Raw genomic sequence first — 24,803 nt, 5'->3', positions numbered from 1 at the left:
AAAATAGAAATGACCCTGTTGAGGGTGTCCCTGCTGCCCCCAATTAAGGGCCATAATAGTTTGTTCCTGGTGGGAGGCATAGGCCTAGTTAAGGGAGCACCTGGCAGAGGGCTAAGAGCACAGGCACTTTGAATCCTGACTGCACCAGAGCCAGCTTCTATCTCTGTGATTCTGCATGGTTGTGCCCGCGTGGCTCAGTACACTGGTCCTGGGATGACAGTGTGTCATATGCAAGTGGCAAGGGAGAAGTGAGGACCTAAAGTGACTTTTCAGTGTCGTTTTGATTTTTCAAGTTTGACATTAGAAATCAGGTATATCCAAAGCTAGCCTCCACAAACTCGAAATTGGGTCAGGAAATGTCGCAGGCAGAGGGGGCATCTGCCCTAAAAACAGTGAGGCAGCCAAACATCATTGTTTCTGGAGAGACAGAAATGCTTGTCTTACAGGTGTGAGGACCTGAGTTTGATTTCTGGTACCCAGATAAAAAGCTGGGTGTTGTGGTAGACACTTAAAACCACAGAGTCGGGGAGGTAGAGACAGGAAGACCCCTGGTGCTCACTGACCAGCTAGACACACTGAAGTGGTTAGTTCCAGGCCAGAGGAAGACGGCAACATTGTTAAGAGTGACACCCTAAGGCTGTCTTTGACTTGTACGTGCACATACACACACATGGCCATACACAGCAAACAACAATAACAACTTTGAAGCTGGGCATGAATATGGGCGTGGGTAGCCATGTCTGTAATCCTAGGACTTGGGAGGTTGGCTTAGGGGGAATCACAGGTTCAAAGCCAATCTGGACACCAAGGCCATGTCTCAAAAAACCCAAACCAAACCAAACCAAACCACACCAGCCAGCTAGCCAACCAAACAACCAGACAACCTTATTTGATTTCAAAAATATGTCTTGAACTGATATGAGGCCTTGAGCCAGTCAGTCTGTCATTCTGTCAGTCTGTCTGTCTTCCTCTCTCCCCACTAGTATAAACTATTTGTATGCTTTACTGAAGAGATGGTGATGTACTTGGTGACAGGAGGAGTTTTAGGACAAGTACACACAGTGTACTCTATTTACTCTGAGAAATCTGAAAACGAAGGAGTCCGCCAGGCATGTGGTCCTGAGGGCTCATTTATTTAACAAGATCTTTCTGCTTATAACAGTCTTCACTTTCACCTTTGTCTCTCTGAAACACACCCACCAGCACTTCACAGGTCTTCAGGGATGAATGAAGAAAGGAAGGACTCCGTTTGTCTTCCTAGCAGGAAAAAGGGAGCTCGAACTGACTTCCCCACACAGCTTGCTCCCCGAGAATGAATTTACCAACAAGTGTCTTTTGATGCAAGAAGAGCTGAGAGAGGCAGAGGGCAGAATTGGCAGAGAACTTTACACACCCCAGCCGCCTTTGACTCCAGAAACGTGTCAAGCAGGCAGACCCAAGGCTGCCACCCGTTCCGTGGAATTCATAGCGATAGAAGGAAGACAGTTTGGCTGGGCACGCCTCTCTATCGTTAGAAGCAGTCTTCGTTCTGCCTTCTGATTTCACAAGCTGACTTAAAAGGACCCAGCAGACTCCCCTGGGAACTCCGCATAGGTTCTAAATTAAGTTGGATTTTTTTTTTTTAAAGAAAACACTTTTTGGAAGGAGCTCGCATGCATAGCAGTGTTTCCCATTTAGAAAGAAAAATAAACACTCCTCTGCTGGATTGGAAGTCAAAACAAAAATACTCCCAGCTGCCTGAGACCTAAGCAAGTCAATGAAAATGCCAAACAAGCTTGCTGCTGGCCAGGGGAGTGTTTTCTAAGGTCAGGCAGGAAGGGCCTGGAGCCTGGGGGAAGCCAAAGGACACATGTAGGGTTTGCCTTGGGGGATCTGCAACAAAATTTTATGTTGCGAATATCTAACCCGATTCATCTATGAAATCCTTGAAGTGCTCATAAAAATATACCACAAAGACTCCATGCTGTGGTCTCAGGCAGGCCTAGAGTTCAAATTTGACCCCATCACTCAGAGGCCCCATGAGGCAGAGGAAGAAAAATGTCTTACCTCTCTGGGACCATGTTACGTCCATGAAACTAGAACAGCTCACAGGACAGAAAAGAGGAGTGGATGATTCCCTATAGAAAGAGGCTGCCCCCAGTGCTGGATGCTTCATAAACGCTTAAGAGGTGAGCAATAGGAATCAAACAACCCGGAGTTCTTTAAAATGGAAAAAAAAATCCAGCCCAGCTCTGGTGGGAGTACTTTTACCCTCAGTCTTACTATGGACACAGAAAGACCCAAACTAGCATCAGAAATAAGGCAGAGCATAGAAGAGGTCCTGGAGGCAAGCCTGCTTTGGTTTTGAGTCTTTGTCTTCCAGTGGGGTCATGATTACATAATTGTCCTCATCTCTAGGCCTCAGTTTCCCCCAAAGTGAAATGTAAAAAACTGAAGCCCAGAGACAATAACGTGTATAAAGGAGACATGTGCATACAGAAGGCACTCATTATATGCACGCTTTCTCAGCCTCTCCCACCTTGCCTGGCTCAGGAAGCCCTCCATCGCTCTCTATTGATACCTCAGGGCTCTTTATTTCCTGACCCTCCTAAGCCCCACCCCTAAATTCCCAAAGCCCCCTAGAATTTAGATTAGCTCAATTGACGAAACACTGTTGATTCTGGACGTTTCTATGGGGTTAGGACAGGCATCTACTTAATCCTAAACCACTTCCTGAGCTCCTGGACTGTGCCCAGTTGATCTTTTCCTATTCACACGGGTGACTTCTGTTCACACGAGTGCCCTGGGGAGGATTAGGATTGTGATGACAGAAAGAGTGACTTGCCCTCTCTTCTTTTCCATGGGGGACAATGAGCTGGGCAGAGATGGCCTACACTTCTTTCTGAGCTTTACATGGGGATTTCTGCAGGGCAGCCCTGAGGCCTCGCAGACCCTGGTCCCAACGCTGGCTGGAGAGACTCCAGGGGGAACAGCTAGGAGGCAGCCTGGGCCCTGAGAAAGCAGGTTCCCAGGGGCCAACTCCCTCCCACTACCTCCGGAAAGCGCTGGAGAGTGAGAAACCCCTGTACTTTCACTCTCCAGTAGCCAGAGGAGAAGTCCGCATCATTTAAAGTACAGTTGGAATGGCGTCTCAGGTGAGCTTGCCCTTTGGGGATTTAGCATTTGACCTGCCTCAGCTCAGTAGCAGAAGGTGATGTATGGATGTAGGGGTACTCACCTACTGCTCTGTTATTTTTTTGATCCTGCCCAAGGCCTCTCAGGCTAGCAAAGTGCTCTCCCTCTTGCCTTCGTCCCTCATACCCGGCTTTGTGACTTTAAAACTATCACAACCATGGCAGGTTGTCCTTACTTCGTGACCGTGACGGAGCAACTGTGTGGGGATGGGGACCCTTCCTGAGATGGCACATCGGGGAGCTGGCTCTGTGGTTTGCTCGCTGGGTCATTTATTCACTTATTAAAGAATAAAGAATGAATACTGAATACAGAGCATCTGCAAGACCACAGACCAAACGTGGTTGTTTCTGGGATACAGATTACCTGAGAACACTACCTTTCACTTTCCTAGATCATCTGGGGTATAAATAAGCATCCTAGCCTCTATAACGACCCAAAGAAATACAGGTAATTTCAATGAAATACATTCACCCCCACACCCCTTAAAATCAAACAAAATTTTTCAGGCATTTACTGGAGCCACGATGTGGTGACCTGCTTATCGTCCCTTGCACCGGCAGGATGTTCCCATGTGGGGCTTTAGGGACAGAAAGATGATGGAGCCCAGCAATGGGCTCTCAGGGCACCTACCCTAGAGCAGCAACCAAGCCAAACCCAGATTCTCCCTTCCTTCCACAAAGGCCACGTTTACTAATGGTTAGAGAGACACTCTCAGGGCAGTGCGGGGCCCTGGGGAAGGAATCCACAGTATGTGGAGGCCCCTGGGAAGCGGGAGCACAGAGGAGCTGAATGGAGCAAACAGCTGTAGGCCAAAGGCCTCCCGTGGTCCCTGCACATTAACAAAGTAACAGTGTCTCAGCTTGTCTCAGAGCCTGTGACAAAGCCGCTGCTCTGGGTCAGTTAGCAGCAAAGGGATAGATTAAGGACTTTCATTTCTCCTCTTCTTCCCTGCAAGGCTTATGTATCCAGAAAGGAGTGAAGGGCATTATCAGTTATCTACCAATCCATCTATATTTGTTTGATATATGTGAACTATTTGTGTGTGTGTGTGTGTGTGTGTGTGTGTGTGTGTGTGTGTGTGTGTACATGTGATTTTTTCTTCTTCCTCAGCAAGCTCATGATGATGACTGGCAGAAGCATGATCAGTGCCACGTGACATTAATAAAACCAGAATACCTTAGAAACTGCTCCATCACCGGCACGCAGCCTGAAGTGAGACAGCGATTTGCCAAGGACAATATCCAGTGACTCAGAGCTGAAACTCGGGTCTTTTACCCCTAGTTCAGGGTTCCTGCTTCTGTCTTCTTTAAGGATGCTCTGACTCAGAGCAAGACCCCAAAATATGGGGCCCTGGGGTGGATGGGGTCCGGCCACCAAGAATACAGGGCCTGCATGCGCATGCTCTATTCAGCCCTCAGAGACGCTCCAGTGATGTTCACGATACTCCTACCCAGGATCCTATGTCCACGTGTATCCTCCAGAACAGTACTGGTATCACAGTCTGCTCCACCTGACCCACCCTTTCCCACCCAGCCAGCATCTCAAGGAGGCAGTGAGGAGACTTCCTGTCACCCAGCACACTAGGCTCCATCCTGTATCACCTTCATTTTCCCTCTGTTCCTGAGATGAGAGGGCCTCTGGTATCTCTCCCAGCATACCGAGTGCTGAACCTATGTGCAGAGCGCTTTCACACAGACACTGTGTGTCCACTACAGGGAAGTGGCAGCTGATGAGGTGAGCGCTAACATTTACTGAACTCCCATCCCAGACCCCATGATGCTGCTCACTGTGACCTGGATACCACATTGCCTGCTTTTACGTTTGAAGAAGCCTGGGGAGTCAGTGAGACTTGTCAAAGCCCCCAGCCACAAGGCTTTGATTGGGTGCAGAACTCTGTGTGGATCCAGTATCCACCCCCAATCCAGCCTCACGCTTCTTTCCACTGCTGCTCCTCTCCCAGAGTATGGCCTAGAATGCAGTTTCAGAAGGCACCTAGAAGATTCACTTTATTTTAAATTATGTGTGTATGTGTACCCGTGCACATATGTGCAGATGCCTGCAGAGGCCAGCGGCACTAGATGTCCCCGGAGCTAGAGTTCCAGGTAGTCAGGAGTCACCTGACATGGGTGCTGGGAACTGAACTCAGCACCTCTGGAAGAACAGTGTACACTCTTAATCACTGAGCTACCTCTCTAGCCCACACAGACATCCATACATAAATGCTTGCTAAATCAATATACACCCTCCCGTGGTATTTGCTGGAAAAGCCCAATTTCTTCTACTAGAATTGGAAAGCTTTCACATACAGTCTTATATCCACCCCATAGTGGCTTGAATCCCCTGCAGGAACATCTTTGTGGAGAAATGCACTGGCTGCTACTGGGCAGATGGGTATCTCCAGCCAAGTGTTACAGTGCAGGAGCTGGGCGATGCTCTTTCGCCACACCCTCACACCTCCTCCTCTTGAGGAAAGCGGAGAAAAGAGGAGAAAAGGAGCAAACCCTTTGGGCAGATCAAGCTGAAATCCAACACAGTTCGGTCCCTGGTGACACTCCGCTCTGTTCTCTGCCTGCGACTTCAGGCTAGGGAACTTTCAAAAACAGCCTTGGGCTCCAGGCAACATTCTTTCTCCCTGTTTTCATACTGTTATTGAGGGGCACCATAATACTGCTTTCTTGGTAACCTTGTAGGGAGAATCTAATGAAGCAACAGGTGACTATGCCTGGCGCGGTTGCGGTCGCTTTGCACATAGTACTAAGCCAATCCGTGCAGCCTCTAGGCCCCCTCTAGTTTGAGTCTTTGTCTCTGCCTGGTGTTTGTCTCCTGCTTTCTGTAATCTTCTTGTTTCATGCACCTGTCACGGGATAAAGTCTTCTTCGTGGGGCAGAGACAGACACTACCTACTCCAAGCCCACGGAACTGCCCAGGTCCCTGCCTGCCCACAAGCCCCACCATGCACCAAGCCACTCCACCACTGCAAGCTGCAAGCGGTCGGGAGCGGGCATAGCCCACGAGAAGGAAGAAAAGCAACAATCCATTAAAAGTTAGCAAAAGAGAGAAGCACTTACCGTTTGCTGCGACCCCCAGGCTGGCGGAGCCACTTTTAACTAAGAATGAATTAGGGACAAACTCTTCCTCAGAGTCTGAGTCCGGGGTTGGCTGGGCCACACCGTTGCCTAGCAACCGCCTCTGGCTCTCATTGGCCGGAGGGGAGGGGGGCGGGGAGGGGGACTGCTCAATAGGGGTTGATGAAGCTGATGAACAATGCAAGGGAGCACCTGCGGGCCACAAAGACAAACACAGACAGAAAAAAAATAATGAAAATCGATTTCGAGGACACGGGGAAGGGGAGGGCAACAAAATAAAACACGCATCAACGGGGGAGGGGGCTCCGAATGCTACGATCCACTGCACGTGTGGCCTGGACTAGGGCTGTCCCCGTGCAGAAAAAGTTGGCGGCGCTCCTTCTGAAGGGCAGGGGCAGCTCACAAAAGTGGCCTAGCAAAGAGCACCTCAGAAACAGCAGGAGGGTCTTCCTTGTTTAGCCTTTCTTTGACAGAGGCCGGAAAGCTTGGGGTTGTCTTCTGCTGACTAAGCCTTTTTACAGAACAAGTGGCTGCCCTCTTTGAGCTAAGGTGGCCTTTCTGGTAAAATGAGCAGCCAGGGTTGGGTGAGGGCCGAGCCCTTGCGACCCAGCTATTCTGTGATGTCACTGAACTGAAATGATGTTCTTATTAGTGAGATTTGAATCCAAGTTGCCTGCAGTAAGTCCTGGGCCTCATAAAAAAGGTAGTGAGAGCTGGAAAAAATGATCTAAGGCTCTCCACCACCTTTAGTAGCTTAGAACTTTTAGCATACCAGCGTTTTAGTTTTCTGAGGATCTAACATTTTATGATTCTTAAATTCTGACATTCTTTGCAAACTTCTTGAAATCAAGCGTTTTAGTGGTCTCACTCCTTTAGCCAAAGACCGTAACGCAATGCCAGGCTCACGCCAAGCACAGAAGAGATAATTGTTGCATATATTAATGCTCGAGACCTGACAGACTATGATCCTTACGTTCTGATAGTTGAACACCCTGTCATATTAGGACACTGGCATTTTATGAGTTCCAAAAGGTGGAGAGTCTGACTCTGAGTTTCTGTGATAAAGAACTACTATATCTTTCTGAGGTTATAGCTTTCGGCAGTTCTGTGAGCAGATTCTCAACTCTTCAGAAGGAAGGCCCAGCTTGGGCACATTGGGTCTTGTCTGTGGAGGGCCTTTCCACACATGCAGTACATCGAGTACAAGAGAGGACATAAGCACAAACATAGATAAGTATACAGTACAACACAGGCTTCACCAGCAGCAAGGGCTGTTACTGTCTCTCACACCTTGACTGCAGAATATGTGGTCACCAGGCCTGCAAAGGGCCTTAACCTCAGGAAACACTGCCCAGCTCAGATCTGAACATTTAGCAGGATCCTGAGAGGCACAGGACTTCTGATTTGGGGAGGGAGGACATGCCACAGAAGCCCCCATGTTTCACAGCCACCAATTCCAGCAGTGTTTACAGCTCCTGCGATGGTAATGTCAACTCCTAACTGCCTGCCAGTGCTTCATAGAATTGCTTTGTGTGTCATTCGGCTGGTTTGTTTCAGAGGTTCATCAAGGACAATGCAGGAAATGGGATCAATGACCAAAGTACATTTTGGGGTGGCTTTTTGTTCTGTTTCTTGGTTTCTTCACCCAAAAACTTTGGGCCATGATTCAACTGTCCAAACCAGTATCCCTGATTCACCATGAGACACACTTAGCAGCCAGCACAAAAGGGCTGAACACATCTTTCTCTGAACAGGCCTGGTCTCCCCCATTGGACACCACTGTTTCCTTGGTTATAGCTCAAACATCTGCAACATTAAAATCTACAATACATCCTGTGGCCATGGTTCACACTCAGAATGGGCATCACAAGTTTAACAGATTCGAGGTTTACATCCCTGCCTATCATTTTATTAGCTCTATGATTTGGGGGGAAATGACTTCCATTTGCCCATTTGAAAGCTGTCCACTCACCCTGCACTCTGGTTTTTATGCAGTTGCTGTGAGCGATATAGATGATCTGCGTGACTCTCCAGGATACAAGAGCATGTAGGAGCCCAGAGTCAGTGCTCACCAAATGTTCAGGAAATTGAACAAAACCATTACATCAAGACCACTGTTCATGAATTTTCAACTCCCTCAAACTTTCTCTACCAGGATGCATTTATTAAGCCACATATATATTCATTTCCTCATCTTTTTTTTTCAGTCTCTAATCAGAGCTCTGATGAACTGGACCATACCATGCTATAAATGAGATGTTACACTATCAGACCAAAGCTAAGGAGGAGATTATGTTGTTCCAGAGTGCTATGACAGCCTCCCTCATTGGAACTGTCAAAGCTTACCGACTACACCATTATATAATTAAGCAAATTGTTTCATTTCAAAGTTTGGGACCCAGGTTCAAGTTCAAGCCTATGCATCCCTCAAGGCTTCCGAGCTTTTCTGTCTTGGTCATTTCGTGGGTCACAGGGTGTACAGGAACACTCATCACTCACTGAATTCCCCAACAAAGGGTCAAAGTTCAGCATGTTTGGGAAGCATCTGTCAAAACTGCGTTTGTTACATCTGCTCACGCACTGGCAGCCATTCATCTCAGTGATCTCCAAGGTAGAATAATTTCCCAACAGTCAGGAACATCATAGCAAATATTTCCTTTGTCAATTCACAAATTTCAATTTTCTATGTAGTATGTTTCTTATGCTGCATGTATCATAGCAATCAGAATTGTTGTGGATGAAAGGGCATGGGCTATCAATCTTGGCATTCATTCATTCATTTTTACTAGAGCAGATGTATAGTGAACACTGCTTTATCCTACAGATAGCTCCCAACTATCCACTGTCAGGCTAGAAGATAAGGAATACAATGAGAGACCTGGCACTGGAGAGCTGGTAAGGAGGTAGGGAAGGGGAGCACATATATGGGCTTTAAGCAAGGCAGAGGTGGGACAAGCCAGACAGTGAGCCAATCAGATGTAAGGGATGAAAGGCTAGGGTTCATTTCACCTGGTACGTGAGAAAAGCTCCAAGGAGCCATAGCAGACCACAATGGACACACTACAGTGTGAGCATGCTTGGCAGAGGACGGGACACTCGTGCTTAGAGCTCCCTTTCTTCTTCTGGTCTCAGCAACCAATCTATCCTAGTCTCAAGTCTTGTGCTGCTGCTAATCTCTCACCAAGTCTGCAAAGGCCTGCAGAGGCATGCTGGTGCTCCTGCTCTCCTGGACACTGTTCTCTGAATGAGTGAATGCACCCAGCTCCTTGACTGACTCCATCCGGATGGCACCCCTGATGTGCTAGGGAAGTTTCGCCTCTGAGTTTTGCACATGCTGTCCATTCTCCATGGAGCCTTTGTTCTCCCCACCCTGACATGGGTCTACTCATGCACCCAGATTTCCTTCCTAGTTCACAATTCCTGAGGTTCGGGTATGCGGAGGGGAAGCTGGAAATACAGAAGCTGCTACTGTGTTTATGGTTAGATGAGATGGTATGACTGGTATGACTCTTTTTTTATTCCTTCCCCTTTCCCATTTATCCCCTAGAAAATGTCAGCTCTGCTTTCATTGGCTCTATACATATATGTACACTGCTTAGGACGCAGTCCCAGGGAATCCAACTTCAGCACGGAGTAGGTAAAATTAGGCAAACCGAGGGAGAGCAGACACCTACAAGGTTGGAGTGGAAGGTGGGGCAGATGTGACAGCGCTCTGGCAGGAGACCAGCAATGGGCAAATGCTTTCCATGCATGGCTGTAGACACAGATTCATTCCCATGGTAAAACTTAAGCCAGGCAGGCTTAGAGCAATAAAATAATTTGCCCGTGGCCAAGGGGACCCATTAGAAAACTCATACCTGCAAAGTTCTTATCACTGAATCCTGAGAAGGAAATTGATGAACCCTAATTTGGAATCCCAAGAAGGCTCAGAGAAAAATACAGGCTCGGAGAAATAGACACAGAGAAAGCAGAAGGACCATGACCTTCCTTCCCACTGGTCTGACCCAGGATCAAAGTTAGGTTTTACCAGCAGGTGATATTGTATGTCTCTGTTTTCTCCTTTAAAAACTGGAGCAAGAGTGAGGGAAACGCTTTGCTGTGAGTTAATGGCCTGAGGCTCACCGGGAGCCCAGCAGTGGGCTTGTTCTCTGTAAAGGCACAACAAATATTGCTCTCTCTGCTGTCTCTTCCAGCGGAGACTTGAGGAAGTTTCAGAAAGAGACACTGGCAAATCTGCGAGCCTGCCAGTGAGACTCCTATAAAGTTGTATTATTTGATGTAATAAAAGAAAAAGAGAGAGACAGAGAGACAGAGAGACGGAGCGGTGATAACATGAGAGACTGCAGGTCAGAGGATCCTGATAACCAAATCACACAGCCTTTAAAAAAAAAATTGAGATCCAATGTATCTGCTCTTCTGGTGTCAGAACACTTGGGAAGTCCAGGTAAGAAAACTGCTGTGAGCTGGGAGGCCACCCTCTCTCATCCACCATAAGAAATGATGAAATAAAGACAAATGTACAAAGAGGAAGAAAGAAGGAAAAGAACCTTGGCCTTCGACCACGGTACCACAGTTCTCCTAGGAGCACCTTTTAGCATTCTGGATTCTGAGAATAGTTTTGGACTATACCAGAAAGCTAAAATTGTGTGGCATTAAACGATAGACAAGTTTATTCCTCTCAAAGAAGACCCATTAACGAGATGGTTGTCCACCCCACTTAGCACTCCTGAGCAATCCATTTGACTGCCCAAAGGAAACTGTATTGATCTAGGCTACGGCAGGGGAATCTGCGGCATGTGTAAAATGTCAACAAGGGTGAGCCCCTATCTGGACAGTTTTAGTTGTGGCCTATAGGGAGAGATGATCCTCAGAAACTCCCCAGGTCACCTGAAGGGCTTCCTAGTAACTTCTGAACTAGAAGCCCTGTAACATGAGTGCCGAGCCTGGCTCACAAACATCACTGAAGGGTGACCCAGCATCTCTTCCCGAGCGCCGCTTTAATCACTCCACCTAGACGGAGCACCTTCCCCCTCTTCTCAAGAACAGACATCCGTTGTCTAGCAGCTCATACAACAAGTAAAATCCTGCTCAGTTCTGAGGAGAGGCGGAGGCACTGACAAGGCCTAAGAGACTGGGGGGCTGGTGGAGGGTCAGCAGCTCTATCGTAGCAGCACCACATGCTGTATCTTCCGCTGGTCAACCGTCTTCACGTCTACTGCTTGAGCCAACTAGGGACCATGCACCGTGGTTCATCTCTGTGCTCTGGTCCAGCCCAGAGTCTCAGTCAGCACCAATTTGCAGAACCTGTTCCCCTGGTTCTTTGCATTGATTCTATCTCGTTCCTTTTCAAAGGGCTGAAAATCTGGGCACGGAAAGTGACCATCTGTCTTTTGTGAGGAGTGGCTAGTTGGGATGGGGGGGAGTCCCAATTTGTACATGCTGTTCTGTACTAGTCGATAATGGCACTCTATTTTTATAAAGGATCTTACTTGGACAGTGTATTAGGTGGTCACCGTGTTATAAGGCAATGGTGTGTATACTGAGTTCCACATCACAGGCAGCAATCCGTGGCCATGGAGCAGGAGGCAAGAGCTCTGGGCAGTGTCAAAAAAGCATCTCATGTACCTGGCAAGCCTCTTCTTGCCTTTCACTTGAACTAAAATCCCCTAAGGTTCTTCCCTGGCCCAACATTGCAAAAGACGGAAGCAACAGCAGCCTGTACTTCCTGTGCTGTTCAGAAGATTAGAAGAGGCAATCAAAAGATGCAGGATAGAAATGATTTCAGTTACAATAGGAGATCAGATTCTTCTAGCACGGGAGAGAAGATCTTTATGGAAGGTATGAGTTTGGGTAAATACGTTAGGAAGAAAGGTTAGCTAAAATTGAAAAACAGTCTTTATAACGTCATCACTGCGTGAACAGTTTTAAATCTGAATATGTGTTTACACCTTTAGTCTACTGCACAGTGGCATGCTGGGGGAATGGCTCAGTGTGTACGTCCTGAGTGTAAGCACCAGAGCTCATACGATGGGACGGAAGAACAGACTCCTGGGAGCTGCCATATGACCTCCACCTACAAGCACTGGCAGACATACCTCCCCCCCCAATAAATAACAAATAAAAACATAAAATGTATTCTGTAGTGAGCAAACATAGTTCTTTTCATAATTTTAAACTGGTGTTTTAAGACTGCAGGGGAAATGAAGTACTAAGCATGAAAATGTCTTGTGTCTAGTAGGTGCTAAGAGGGCTGTTGGTGTTAAGTATAAATACAGATTTATATACTGAAACCAGTACTATAACTAGGCAATAGCTAATTTTTAACAGCAATTTTACTTCTAAAAACTTATGCAAAAATGACTTTTGAAAGATTTTCACAGATGTTCTCAGAACATAACAATATAAATTAAAAATTTAGAGAAAATTCTAAGAAGGTTAAACATCTTTAATTTTTAAAGCAAGTGCATAGTTATATGATGTAAGACACAGGCATGCAATGTTAGGATAGACAGATGGATCCTGTAAACTGTACTTGTCACAGCAATCAGAAAAGCAGGGTGGAAACTGCATGAAGCCTCTTCTGACTCTTATATGAGAACACACACACACACACACACACACACACACACACACACACACACACACACACACACACACACACACATACACACACACATATACACACATACACATACACCACACCACACACATCATACACACACATACCCACACCACACACCACACACACATACTAACACACACACACACACACACAACCCACACCACACCCCCCCACACCCCCAATCCCACCACACACCCACACACACACACACACACACCACACACACACACACACACACACCACACACACACACACACACACACACACACACACACACACACACACACACACACACCACACACACACACACACACACACACCACACACACACACACACACACACCCACACACACACGCACACACACACACACAACACACACACACACACACACACACACACACACACACACACACACACACACATACACACACACTCACACTCACACACACACACACACACACACACACACACATACACACTCATACACACACACACACACACACGCATAGGAGCACAACATGAGCATACACAAACACATACACTTTGGCAAAAAAATGTTAACACCAGTCATGTTTAGACAGTACAATTTTGGAGCCTATTTATTTTATATCTTCAGTTCTTCTCTCCTCTCTCCCTCTCTTCCCTCCAAACCCCTTACTCATTCCCTCCCTCTCCTCCCCTCCTCTTATTTGGTTTGTGTCTCACTCCATTGCCCACACTTGCCCGAGATTTGTTATGCAACACAGACCTGAGTTTCAGACTCAAACTCATGGCAATCCTCCTGCTTCAGCCATGCTGGGACTTAAGGCATGAGCCACAGCGCATGACTCCTTTCTTACCTATTCTTTTCAAGGAACGAATTCAATGGTGAGATTCGTTGTTTTGAAAAACAACATCAACAACAAATAACGAAAGTTATTTTAAAGGGAAGACCACATGCACAGAAATCCAGCTCAGGAGACAGTTCTTGACCAAGCACCCTGTTGGGAGAAGTCAGGTGACACTAACTCCCTGTGAGTCCCAAGTTCAGCCACTAGTGCAGCCCAGGAAACCCTAGGGTCTCAGGCTCCAGCCCAGCAGCAACCACTCTGTCAACTCCCACAGCGTTTGTTTTCAGAAGCAGGTCCTGGTCGTCTGTCACTGTGACTTACGCTGGGAAAATGGTCTTTGGAAACAAGACACAGTAAATTACTCAGGCTCAGGGCATTTGATCTTCTCCTCCTCACAAGTTTCTTATGGAGGTTGGTTTTGTTTTTCCTCATTCATGAAGAACAGAGCTCTGCTTCACGGGCTTGGCAAGGAATAGCTTCCTCTTCCACACTAAGAAGACAGCCTTAAGGCTTTGCCTAATCTTCACATGGGGACAGACTCTCTGCCAGTTAGTATGCCGTGTGGCAGAGCAATGTTGGAGGAAAACATTTATTATTTTAGACTATCTTTATTTTATTGGAGAAATAATTCACATGCCATGCAAGCCACCCATTTCATGGCACCACTCAGTGGGATTGAACTCATTCACAGAGCAGTGGGACCATTACTACATGTGTCATCTGTGAATGTTTGCATTACCCACAGAGCAGCATCATAGGCACTCCTCATGGTTCCTCCAGACCCTGTTGCTTGGGGCAACCACAGATTTGTTCTCCATCCTCACAGTTTTGCCTATTCTGGAATTTTCAAGGAAATGAAATCATATATTCCGGGTTCTTTTATGACTCACCTCTTTCACCGAACATGTCTTTAAATTATACCTGCATCTCCCTATGTTGCCAGTTAGCACTACGGTAGACGGATATGTGAGATTTTGATCATCCACGTATCAAGCCTCGCTTGTTTTCCTCCTTGGCTATTATTGCTGGCTGCTAAATTCTTTTACAGGGTTTTGCATGGGGAGTGTGTTTTCACTTCTGTTGGGTATAGACTTAGGTGTGGAATCACTGGGTTGGATGCTATCCTAGGCAGCTTTGTCAACTTGGCACAGCCTGGAGTCACTTGAGAAGAGACTCTCAACTGAGGAGTTGCTCAGATCAGATCAACCTATGGGCATGTTGGGGGTGGTATTGATTGCTTTTTTTTTTTTTTACTTTTCTATTTTTCGGAGCTGGGGACCGAACCCAGGGCCTTGCTCTTGCTAACTTGCTCTTGATTGTTAATATAGAAGGGACCAGACCACTGTGGGTGGTGCCATTCCTTAGGCAGGAAGTCCTAGGCTATATGAGCAAGCTAGCAGAGCAAGACCTTGAACAAGCACCATTTCTCTATGGTTTCTGCTATACTTTGCTGGCCCTTGAGTTCTCTGGTTAGAGGCAATTCATTGGAATAGCAAACAGGCATGACTTCTTTTGATAGATTGTAACCAGTAGGTTAAAATAAACCCATGCCTCAAAGTTGTTTTTGTCAAAGTAATTTACCACAGCAACAGAAGGAAAATTAGAACAGATGGTAATTCCATGTTTAACCTTTTAAGGAAGTGAGTGTCAGGTAGTTTTCCAAAGTGACTGTATTATGTTACATTCCCACTAACAGCTGACCCTACATCCTTGCCAACACTTGTTATTACCTACCTTTCTGAATACAGCTATTCTGGTGTGTTTTATTTGCATCACCCCTACAGTAAAACTGATTAGCCCTCATGTGCTTACTGACCACTTGGGTATCTATCTTCTTTGGAGAAGTTTCTCTTTGGTTTCTCCTTTGTTCCTTTCCTTAGTTTTAAGTTGAGTTATTTGCTTTTTTTAAGTTTATCTTTATTTTAATAAAACTCAGTTGCGACCCTGAGATTTTCCTCAAAGAAGTTATCTTGTGCCTACTTTACCAGGCACTGTTCTGAGAATTATGGACAGGTAAAGAAGGGCAGATTCTTGGCTTCTGAAAAGTTGCATTCCAGTAGACGAGACAATCAATGATCTATAAAGCAAACACCTATATAGAAGGCAATCGTGTGTGTGTGTGTGTGTGTGTGTGTGTGTGTGTGTGTGTGTGTGCGTGTGCGCGCGTGCTAAATAATATGAAGAGAAGTTAAATGAGTACAGGCAGTATGGTGGCTGTGTTGTTGTAGCAGTGTGGTAAGGAGTGGTATCCCTGAGGAGGTGCTAGGAAAAGCAACTGAAATATGAGCCACAATTCAATACCCAGGGACTGCCTCTGCTTCAGGCAGTGAACCCAGCAATGACAAAATTCTTACAGCAGGACCGTGGTCATTTGAGGCACAGTAAAGGAAGCTAACTGGGCTAGATGAATGGAATTAATAAGGAGAAGACTACAGATGAGTCTGGAAACCTTTCCAAGGGCCGGGTTATAGATGGATAAATTCTGCAAATGAAGGCCACCAGGCACATGTGTCTATGAGTCATGTCCCCTCAGGACTGGGATGGATCTTATTCATAGCATGTGCCTACAGCCAACATAGTGAGTCCACACTTAGCTGGGGTCTGTGACATGCTAGGATAGATCCCATTAGATTCCTGTTAGAGTAGATCCCAACTCACTAAGCTCCTAATCAAAACATCAGTGAGATGTGATAGTGTTTACAGCTTAGACATGAGCATCACATTTGCCTAGGAGAGGTGAGTAAGATCTAGACCTGAAACTCAGACTTCCAGGGGGTTGTTTCATCTCAGGATGTCAAGATTTGGTTCTACTCAACATGGGTCTCACGAAGAGGAAATGAACACAAATGTATCCATCATGTGTTATCCCTCTCTTCCTCCCTCCTCTCCCACTCTCCCTCTCCCTTCTTCTCTCTCATTTCCATTTCCTGGCCAACCCCAGTCAAACTCCAAGGCAGTTTTGGCGGGGGATGGGGGGGGGCTTGACTGAGACTGCAGACACAGAGCTAAAACCAGCCTTCACCCTGGAGGGCCCCAGACCTCCGGGGTGCAGGAGACAGAAATGCATCACATTACAAGGGAGAGGCAGGGATGCAGAGGAAGGGAAGAGTGGTGAGGAAGGTACTGATGGGCAGGGTGATGGCAGCTAGCTGCTCTAAGTTCCAAGTCCCAACTATAGCCCCAGGCTTCTCATAGGCCTTTCCTAGAGAGATGTAAGATACTTATCTAGGCCCCTGGAGGCTAGAATTGGGCTAGGGCAGAAGGCCTCTTTCCATGGAATGTGGGAGATGGAGATGGAAGGCCATCTGTGTTATCTCTTTCTGTCAAACTATGCTGGCAAATGTGACCAAAGAGTCACTGAAATTGATGGTGAGCCTCAAACAATCTGGCTGCAGAGAGGAGAGAGCTCTGCTCTATCAGGGAAGTTTGGGCAGCTTAACTTCTGCACTGAGATGTGATTAAGAAAGCACTTCCAAACAGCTGCTCAAAATCATTTATTACTTCCTGGGGCTGTATCTCCAGATATTTGCCTTCTCCCACTCAATTTACACAGCTGCAACATTTTGGGCCTCGTCACGGAGAAAGAGCACAACCTGATTGCCAGGCCCGATACTCAGATGTTGGGGGATCTCAGACCTAGAGGGAAGAGGCAAGAGATACAGAACCCCTTGGGGGAAAGAGCCAGTTGCTGGAGGGTAGAGTGTTTACTGACAGTAATTGAGCACCTACTATGTGTCCAGCTCTGTGGAACCCTTTTTTATGTGAATCGTCACCTTCAACCCGCAGAGCCCCTGGCAGATGTAGAATGAGATGCTCAAGCAGGATACCCAAGGTTACTCAGCTGGTGGGTGCCAGGCTGGGCTGTGGACCACACTTTAGGCTAGGCTGACCAGGAGGCTTCAGAGATCTGTCTAGTTCCACCTCTTCTATGCTGGGATTATAAGCTTGCCCCACTGTGTGTGACATTTTACTTTTTAAATGTGTGTTCTGGGATTCAAGCTTAGGTCCTCGTGCTCATAAGTCAAGAACCTTACAGACTGAGCCATCTCCCCAGTCCTGTTCACCCATCTTTTATTAGGTAACAGAAGAGCTCAATGAGCAAAATCAAGCCACCTTCTCAAACCACTGAGCTGAAGAGACAAAAAAGCCAGGCCTCAAATCCAGACCCTGAAGTCAGAACACACTCTGTGTTTCATGAGAGCTTAGATTGGGAGTCAGGAATGAGTGTCACCAACGCATTGGGTGAAAACCAGCTAGGAAATAAGAGGCATATAAAAATAAAGGCATGGTCATATACCAGTTGCAGTGTTTTCTAAATAACTATGATATTTCAATAAAAAGTTAAAACACAATAACAGAGAGTCATGCTTGATGAAGATTAGCACTCAGTGAGTGGTGGGTCCTGGAAGGCCTTTCCCTGCTAAATGGGCTGATTTGAAAAGGCTTGTCCTGGGCTCACTCACCAGGGCACAGCCTCTCTCCCGTTAGACTTCCATAGCGACTCTTGCAACTTTAAGGGACAGAATCAGTGCACTAAGAGCCAAAAGTCCTATAAACGTCTCCTCTGTCATTCCAGACCATCTTGAAAAATCAAGAAAAACACTCAGGGGCAGAGTGGACAGGTCTCCCAGTGACTTTGTCTCATCCAGGGTATCCCAGGAGGGAGGTTCTCAAAAGGGAATCCTTGGTCAGGTTTTAAGGCAGAAAGAGATAGAAAAACAAGACTTGGTTTTTACTGCATCATGTAGGGAAAGGAGCTTTCGTGTGGTGAGGACATTTACCACACGCCTCTGGTACACTGGGCACTCTGCTGAGCTCTTCAGGTGCGCTTTGCCATCAGTCCCTATCGAACCAATCCTATTCAAATCTGAAAATCAAGAAGTTGGCAGGGCCAGGATCCTTCCTCCCTGCTGTGGTGGACGAAATCAACTAAAGAATGGCAGGGTTTATTTTGACTCATAGTTCGGAGCCAGAGCTCCCCACAATGGGGAAGGCAGGGCAGCTGGGACTGGAGGCAGCAGGCCGCACTGCACCTGCGCAGCCGGGAAGCCGGGAGGTGCGTGCTGCTCATCAGCTCACTTTCTTCCATTCTGCCCTGGCCCTCAGCTCACGGACCCATGATGTTCACATTTAGGGTGTATCTTCCAACAACAATGAATTCAATCTACAAATTTCCTCACAGACACACCCTAGGTGATTCTCCTAGGTGACTTGTCTCCTAGGTGATTCTCAATCCTGCCAAGTTGACTGTTAACATTAACCACCCATCCAGCCTTTAAAGCCTGCAAGGGACTCCCGTCTGACTTTCTAGCTAAGTGTTTGGCATTCCTTGACTTAGGCCAACATGGCTACAGCATCGCACTTTGCTGTCTGTCAGAGGATGCTCTCCCTGTGTGTCTCTGTCTTCACATGGCATTCTCTCTATAAGGTCACTGGTTCTCTTGAATTAGGGTCCCACCCTATTCAGGATGACTTCATCTTAGCTAACTATTATTACAGTGGCCTGATTTCTAGGTCATCATATGCTCAGCCACTGGAGGCCAGAATTTTATCCTATCCAGTTTTATGAAGCTGTGGGGTGATGGAGGACTCAACCCAACCCACAATACCACCTTGAGGAGCTTCTAGCATAGAGCCTTCTTCGACAGACAAAACGGCCAAGTGACTTGCTCAAGGTCTATAGCGATAACTCACAAATAAAATCCAGATCTTCCCACAATGCCCAAAGGGTATCCGGCATAATGCTATGCCTTGCAACGTGAGGTTTGCTCAGCTGGTGTCCATTCACATGTAAAGGACTTCCACATACACCTCTATGAAATAAGCATTATCCTCATCTTACTGCTGAAGAAAAATGAGGGCTGGATGTGAGGAAGCCATGGTGTTTGGAAAAGACACAAGGAGAGAAGACTGTCTTCCCAGTGTCGCTAAGAGATCAATGGCATTGTGGTAGAGGTTAGATACCAAAAATGGACAATTGGCTTGATCTTCAAGGCTTTCTGACCAGCCTAACAGAGTAAAGTGGATTCAGTGGGAGTGGGAGGAAGCTTTGAATAATTCTGATCCTTTTAACTAAAAGGCTGATCTGTAGATAGAGTTTACACTTTGGAAGCTGAGGGCACTGGACAGACCAGTTCAGACACTCTGATCACATCTCACTTCCTGGATAGCAGAACCACAGCATGGCTAGCAAAGGAGTCTTGCTTTCTGGGAGGCAAAGCCTACAGTATACCATCCGGTGCTCAAGCGTCTCATTGCCTCGTGAGCAGATAAATCCTGAGGGACAGCATTCCTTGACCAATTCCAAGGTCTTTATTGGCTTTGAGTTTTATGTGGCTGGGAAAATGATGGAAGAGAGAGGGGCCATCAGAGTAGGAAATGCATTTAGGATGTGGTTGGAGAGGCAGGTGGGTGTATTTAGAACAGTTCTGTCTGAATTGTCTTAGGTCCTTGGGCAAGCCAGAGAATGCAATTACCAGCTACAGGAGATGCTCAGATCTCCTTTTGAAGGGTTCTTCTGTACATGGGTCATGACCAGACCATTGTCACAGTTCCACATTGGTTTATAACCAATATTCCAGTGGAACTGTAGACTTAGACTGGGCCCTTATCTGTCTTTGCCAAGTGCTCTGTATAAAGGCCAAGCAAATGCATAATAGTTCAATTCCCCATAATGCTATGAGTCTGGACAGTCCAGAGCAGGCCCTTAACTCACGGAGGACTCTGTGTCCATTTCCTAATGGAGCTGACACTTTTTGCAGAAGCCTAGTAGTGAGCTGAGGGGTCAGGCTTAGGAGACAGTTAGGCACGCATATGTGCTGAGTGCTTATAGGGTAGGTTGGCCAGTGTCCCAGGCCAGTGGAGCTGCATATGCTGAGGTCCAAAGGTAGGAAAGAGCACACTACTGTTAAGGAACAATGGGATGAGATGAGTGTTTCTAGAGAAGACCTAGGGAGGGGCACGAGATGAGTGGAGAGACTTGGGATCTAGGAAAGCTTACTGTACAATCTTGCCTGCCATTCCTTCTTGGGCTCTAGAGCCAGCAGCAGCAACCAAGAAAGCTGCACCGTGAGAATTGAGCCACCAAACTTCCCTGAAGCTGAAAATGAACACATGACAAGGCTACCTTTATAGCTCCCCTAATGCTCCAGTAATAAAGCTAGCAAGATTGATTCGCGCCATTCTGCGAGTCCCGAGTCTGTCTCTCCGAGTTCCTCTTTATTACCCCCATTTAGCAGATGAGAAGAGGGAAGTTCAGGAAGGTTAAGTGACTACATTCTGAAAGTCTATGATTTTCTGAAGGAAGCTGCCCTCAAGCGTTCTGCCTGAATAACCGAATCCTTTGCTCTCAGGAGGAATTTTATGTAGGGGAGGAAAAAATGACTCGTTAATCACAACAATGTTCACAGTGGTTACTATCGATCTCATCCTTTCTCCTTAGCAGTCTATCACATGGTGTAGAAGACACATATCCATTTAACCCCACAACAATCTGATGACGCAGATACTTATTCCCATTTCAGAGAGGAGGAGTCTTCCTTTTACAGTGCCCAATCAGTCTGTCTAAGGTCCTGTGGTCATCTGGGCAGAGAAAGGACAAGAGGTGACTCCAAATGGCTGAAGACCCACAGTCCGTGAAGCTAATCACTCCTCTCTGAAGCTTACAAACAGTCTAGCTCATAGCTAGATGGGCACAAGCAAGAAACCGTGGTCTGGAGCAGCCAGAGCAAGAAGCCTGAAGTTACCTGCTTGGGTTTGAATCTGTTTTACCATTTATAAGCTGTGCTACCCTGGGTGAGAATTTCTAAGTTCTCAGAGCTTCAGCACTTCTGCTGTGGAATGGGGACAGTGTTAGCTCCTGTCTCGCGGGCTTATACAGGATAGGAGTGCAGACCCAAAATCTCCATTTGAACATCTGTGGCCACTTGTTACCTGTTCTGCCCCAGACATAATACCTGATGTGTCTAATCTCTGATTCTCATGGAACCTGTGAATTTATTACTCCTATTTGCAAAGAAACACATCTAGAGAATTATGTCATTTACATAGAGCGATGCACCATGGGAACTGCACACAGCTAGACTGGAATCCGTGATGACCTGATTCACCAGTGCATGTTGTTTCCCAGAGTGACATCTTCACATGCAGCATTGCAGAGAACACTGTCAGCCACTGCAGTGAAGTTCTTGGTCTATGACTTGTGTGTGTGGATATGTGTGTGCATGCCTGTGTGGTACATACACGTGCACACATGCATGCACGCATGTGTGTGCAGACGTGTGTGCACGTGTGCACATGGGCATGTGTGTGCATGTATGTGTGGTGCATTGTGTGTGCATGTGTGTGGGGTGTGTGCACATGTGTGTGTACATGTATATGTGTGTGCATTCATGTGTAGGGGTATGTGTGTGCATGTGTGTGGGGTGTAAGTATATGTGTATGTGTGTGTAGGAGGCACAGCATGATAAGCAAGGGAGCAAAGGCAGGAAGAGCAGAGGAGACTGCGCTCAGGCACCCGCTATTGTTCTATAATAGAAATGTAATTATTTCATAAGGATAATAACAACTCATCTCATGTGCAGAACTCGTGCTGGTGCAGAAAACCCTTTCACACCATTATCTCATTGCATCCCATAATGGCCCTGCAGGCAGGGGAGTAGAGCTAATTACGTTAGGTTTTGCTTGTGGCAGCCTCTCTCGGTTGTCTACCAATACCCATTGCCCTCGCTAACAGCATCCTGATTCTGACCAGTGGCCCAGGCCTTTGTTATGTGCCTCCATTGCTGGATTTTGGTTGGCAAATTACAGTGTTCCATTCTCCTCTTGGGAGTGTGACCAAGGGTTAGGGTGACATGAGGACAAGCTTGGGGTCACCTGGGTATTGAGCCATCTGCAGATAATGCTTGAGATTGTAGTAGCAGAAGCCAAGAAGCTGCCCTGAGCTCGGATAAACCATGCCCGGAATTGCTTTGCCTTAGAACGTCTTGCTGAGTGATATAGTGAAGGACAGGTTAATCATAATGGCTACAGGTCAGTTGAGTTTGGCTTCTGAACATGTCATCTTAAGATACACCACCTTTCTTTGGAAAGTTGTGAAGAGTAATCTCCTCTATCATTTTAGCTGGGTTTGCAATCACCTAGGAGACACACACACTTTCAGCAAGCCTCTATGTTTTCAGAGAGGTTTCCATGAGGAAACCCACCCTGAATGTGGGCTCAGCATCCCAGGTGCTGGGGTTCAAGATTGGATACAAATAGAAAAAGGAGAAGGCTAACAGAAAGCCAGCATTCGACTTTCTGAGGTGTGACTGTGGAAACAATGTGTCCAATCATCTCACAGTCTTAACCACTGTGCTCTCTGAAACCACGAGTCAAACAACAATACTCACCCCTTTTTTTTAAGTTGCTTTTGTTGGGTATATCATAGTAATAAGAAAAAAATATCACAGCGAAAAGTCTCCTCCCACTACTCCAGCTTTTCACATTTTCCCTCAAGTCTAAACCTATGCTAAGAGCAGCACTGTTGCTCTGTTCAGTCCCCAGCAAAGTGTGGCTCTGGTCTTTCTGATTCCATTCAACACTTCCATCACTCTCAGAGTCTCTGAGCAAGTATATCAGAGGGTTGACATGCGAACCACACCTGAGAATCCTGGTTAGGTCAGCTGCACAGTGATCCTAAGGCTACTTCCACTGTTAACTGAGATGCCTGCTTGCAGTCTGGCTGGGAGGCAAGGGTGGGCGCTAGCACTGTTTTAGCTTTCCTCTGCAGAAAGGCTGCTTCCCTCAGTCAGTAGCAACCCTACCAGTTTCTGGTTAGTATTTCCTGCCTGGCATGAGGAACCTGTGGTGAATAAAACATTGGCTTTCTTGGTACTTCTAGCCCAATAAGGCAGGCACTATTGGACGCCTTGTCTCATTTCATCCCAGGGCCATGAAGACCTTTGATTCTCCTAAGAACCAGTGGCAGAGAGTTGTCTTATTAGGGATAAAGCCACAGTCACAAGTCACATGCCTTGGGTTCCTATCTCCTGTATGCTTCTCAATGGCGAAAGTCTGGTGGGTAGCTGCAAACCTTGACTTCCTCTTAAAGGGTCTCCCCAGCTGATCCCAGTGTCACAATGCCACAGCTGCTCAAGCAGGGTCCTTCTTCCGGCCCCCTTTAACACCGCTATAGAGCCTGCACTTTGAAACCTGTTCATACTCACCGGGGAACATCTTTCTGCTAATTTTCCACACAGCCATCCAGTCAGGCCTGAGCTTGTGCCCTTCCCAAAGAAGGGCTTATCCAAAGAGCAACAGATGACTCCCTGTGTCATAAATGATTTCCTAAGGTCAGGCTGAGCCATTCCAGGTGCTAGAGTACCCACTGTGGCTAATGCATGCTGCTGCTACTGCTTCTGGTTTTAAAAGTTGTCATTCTTTGATAAAGCCTCTGCAATTAGTTTATGTTAAGTCTGGCTGAGGTCTGTCCTTGCCGACCTCTGTAGAAGGTCTTCATGGCTACTCTCACAGTTGCTAACTATATACCGAAGCTTGATGTCTTGACCTCTTTGGCCTTGTGTGGAATTTTCTTCTGACGTGTAATACCCTTTCTAGTTCAGAAAGGTATATTTCAAATACCATGTTCTTTGAATGAGGTAGGAGAACTCACCTGCTTAAGCGAGTTATGAATATCAGGCTGTCAAGCCCACACATCCCGTTAATATTTGTTAAAGACTTACCGAGTGTTCATCCACTCACTCATTTATTCATTCAACAAGTATTTCTTGCACAAGTATTTCTTGCTGCACAGTCCCTCGGCCTATGCCAGTGGCACTAGTCTATGGAACTCACAGACCCATGGGATGGTCACTGCCATGATTTGGATAGGAACAATTCCCATGTAGACTCCTGTGTTGAAGGTTTTCTCCTATCTGATAGTGTTGTTAAGAAGTTGTTATTAAGTTTATCAATGGTTTGATCCACTGATGAGTTTATATTGAATGTACTATTAGAATGTGGGCCTGGTTGGAAGCAGCAGGTCACTGGGGGGATACCTTTAAAGTGTATATCTTGCTTGTTTCTAGGCCCTTCCTGTCTAACATTTTTTT

The 24,803-nt window shown here is 46.6% G+C and overlaps 1 protein-coding gene across 5 annotated transcripts in view; it reads right to left on the bottom strand.

Annotated features, from left to right (window-relative positions):
* Nucleotides 1-24,803, bottom strand: part of Tenm4 (teneurin transmembrane protein 4) — a 477,470-nt gene that overhangs the window by 255,249 nt on the left and 197,418 nt on the right. Inside the window, exon 4 of one of the 5 annotated variants that reach the window (XM_032892955.1) lies at nt 6,243-6,452. The exons of the other annotated variants lie outside the window; for them this stretch is intronic. Coding sequence (XP_032748846.1) covers nt 6,243-6,452 — 210 coding nt within the window. The remainder of the gene's footprint in view (nt 1-6,242; nt 6,453-24,803) is intronic. 5 annotated transcript variants of the gene reach the window in all.

Source organism: Rattus rattus, chromosome 2 (assembly GCF_011064425.1).
Source record: "Rattus rattus isolate New Zealand chromosome 2, Rrattus_CSIRO_v1, whole genome shotgun sequence".
Taxonomy (NCBI): Eukaryota; Metazoa; Chordata; class Mammalia; order Rodentia; family Muridae; genus Rattus; species Rattus rattus.
Note: the sequence above shows the minus strand (reverse complement) of the source record. Positions and strands in the feature narration are given on the sequence as shown.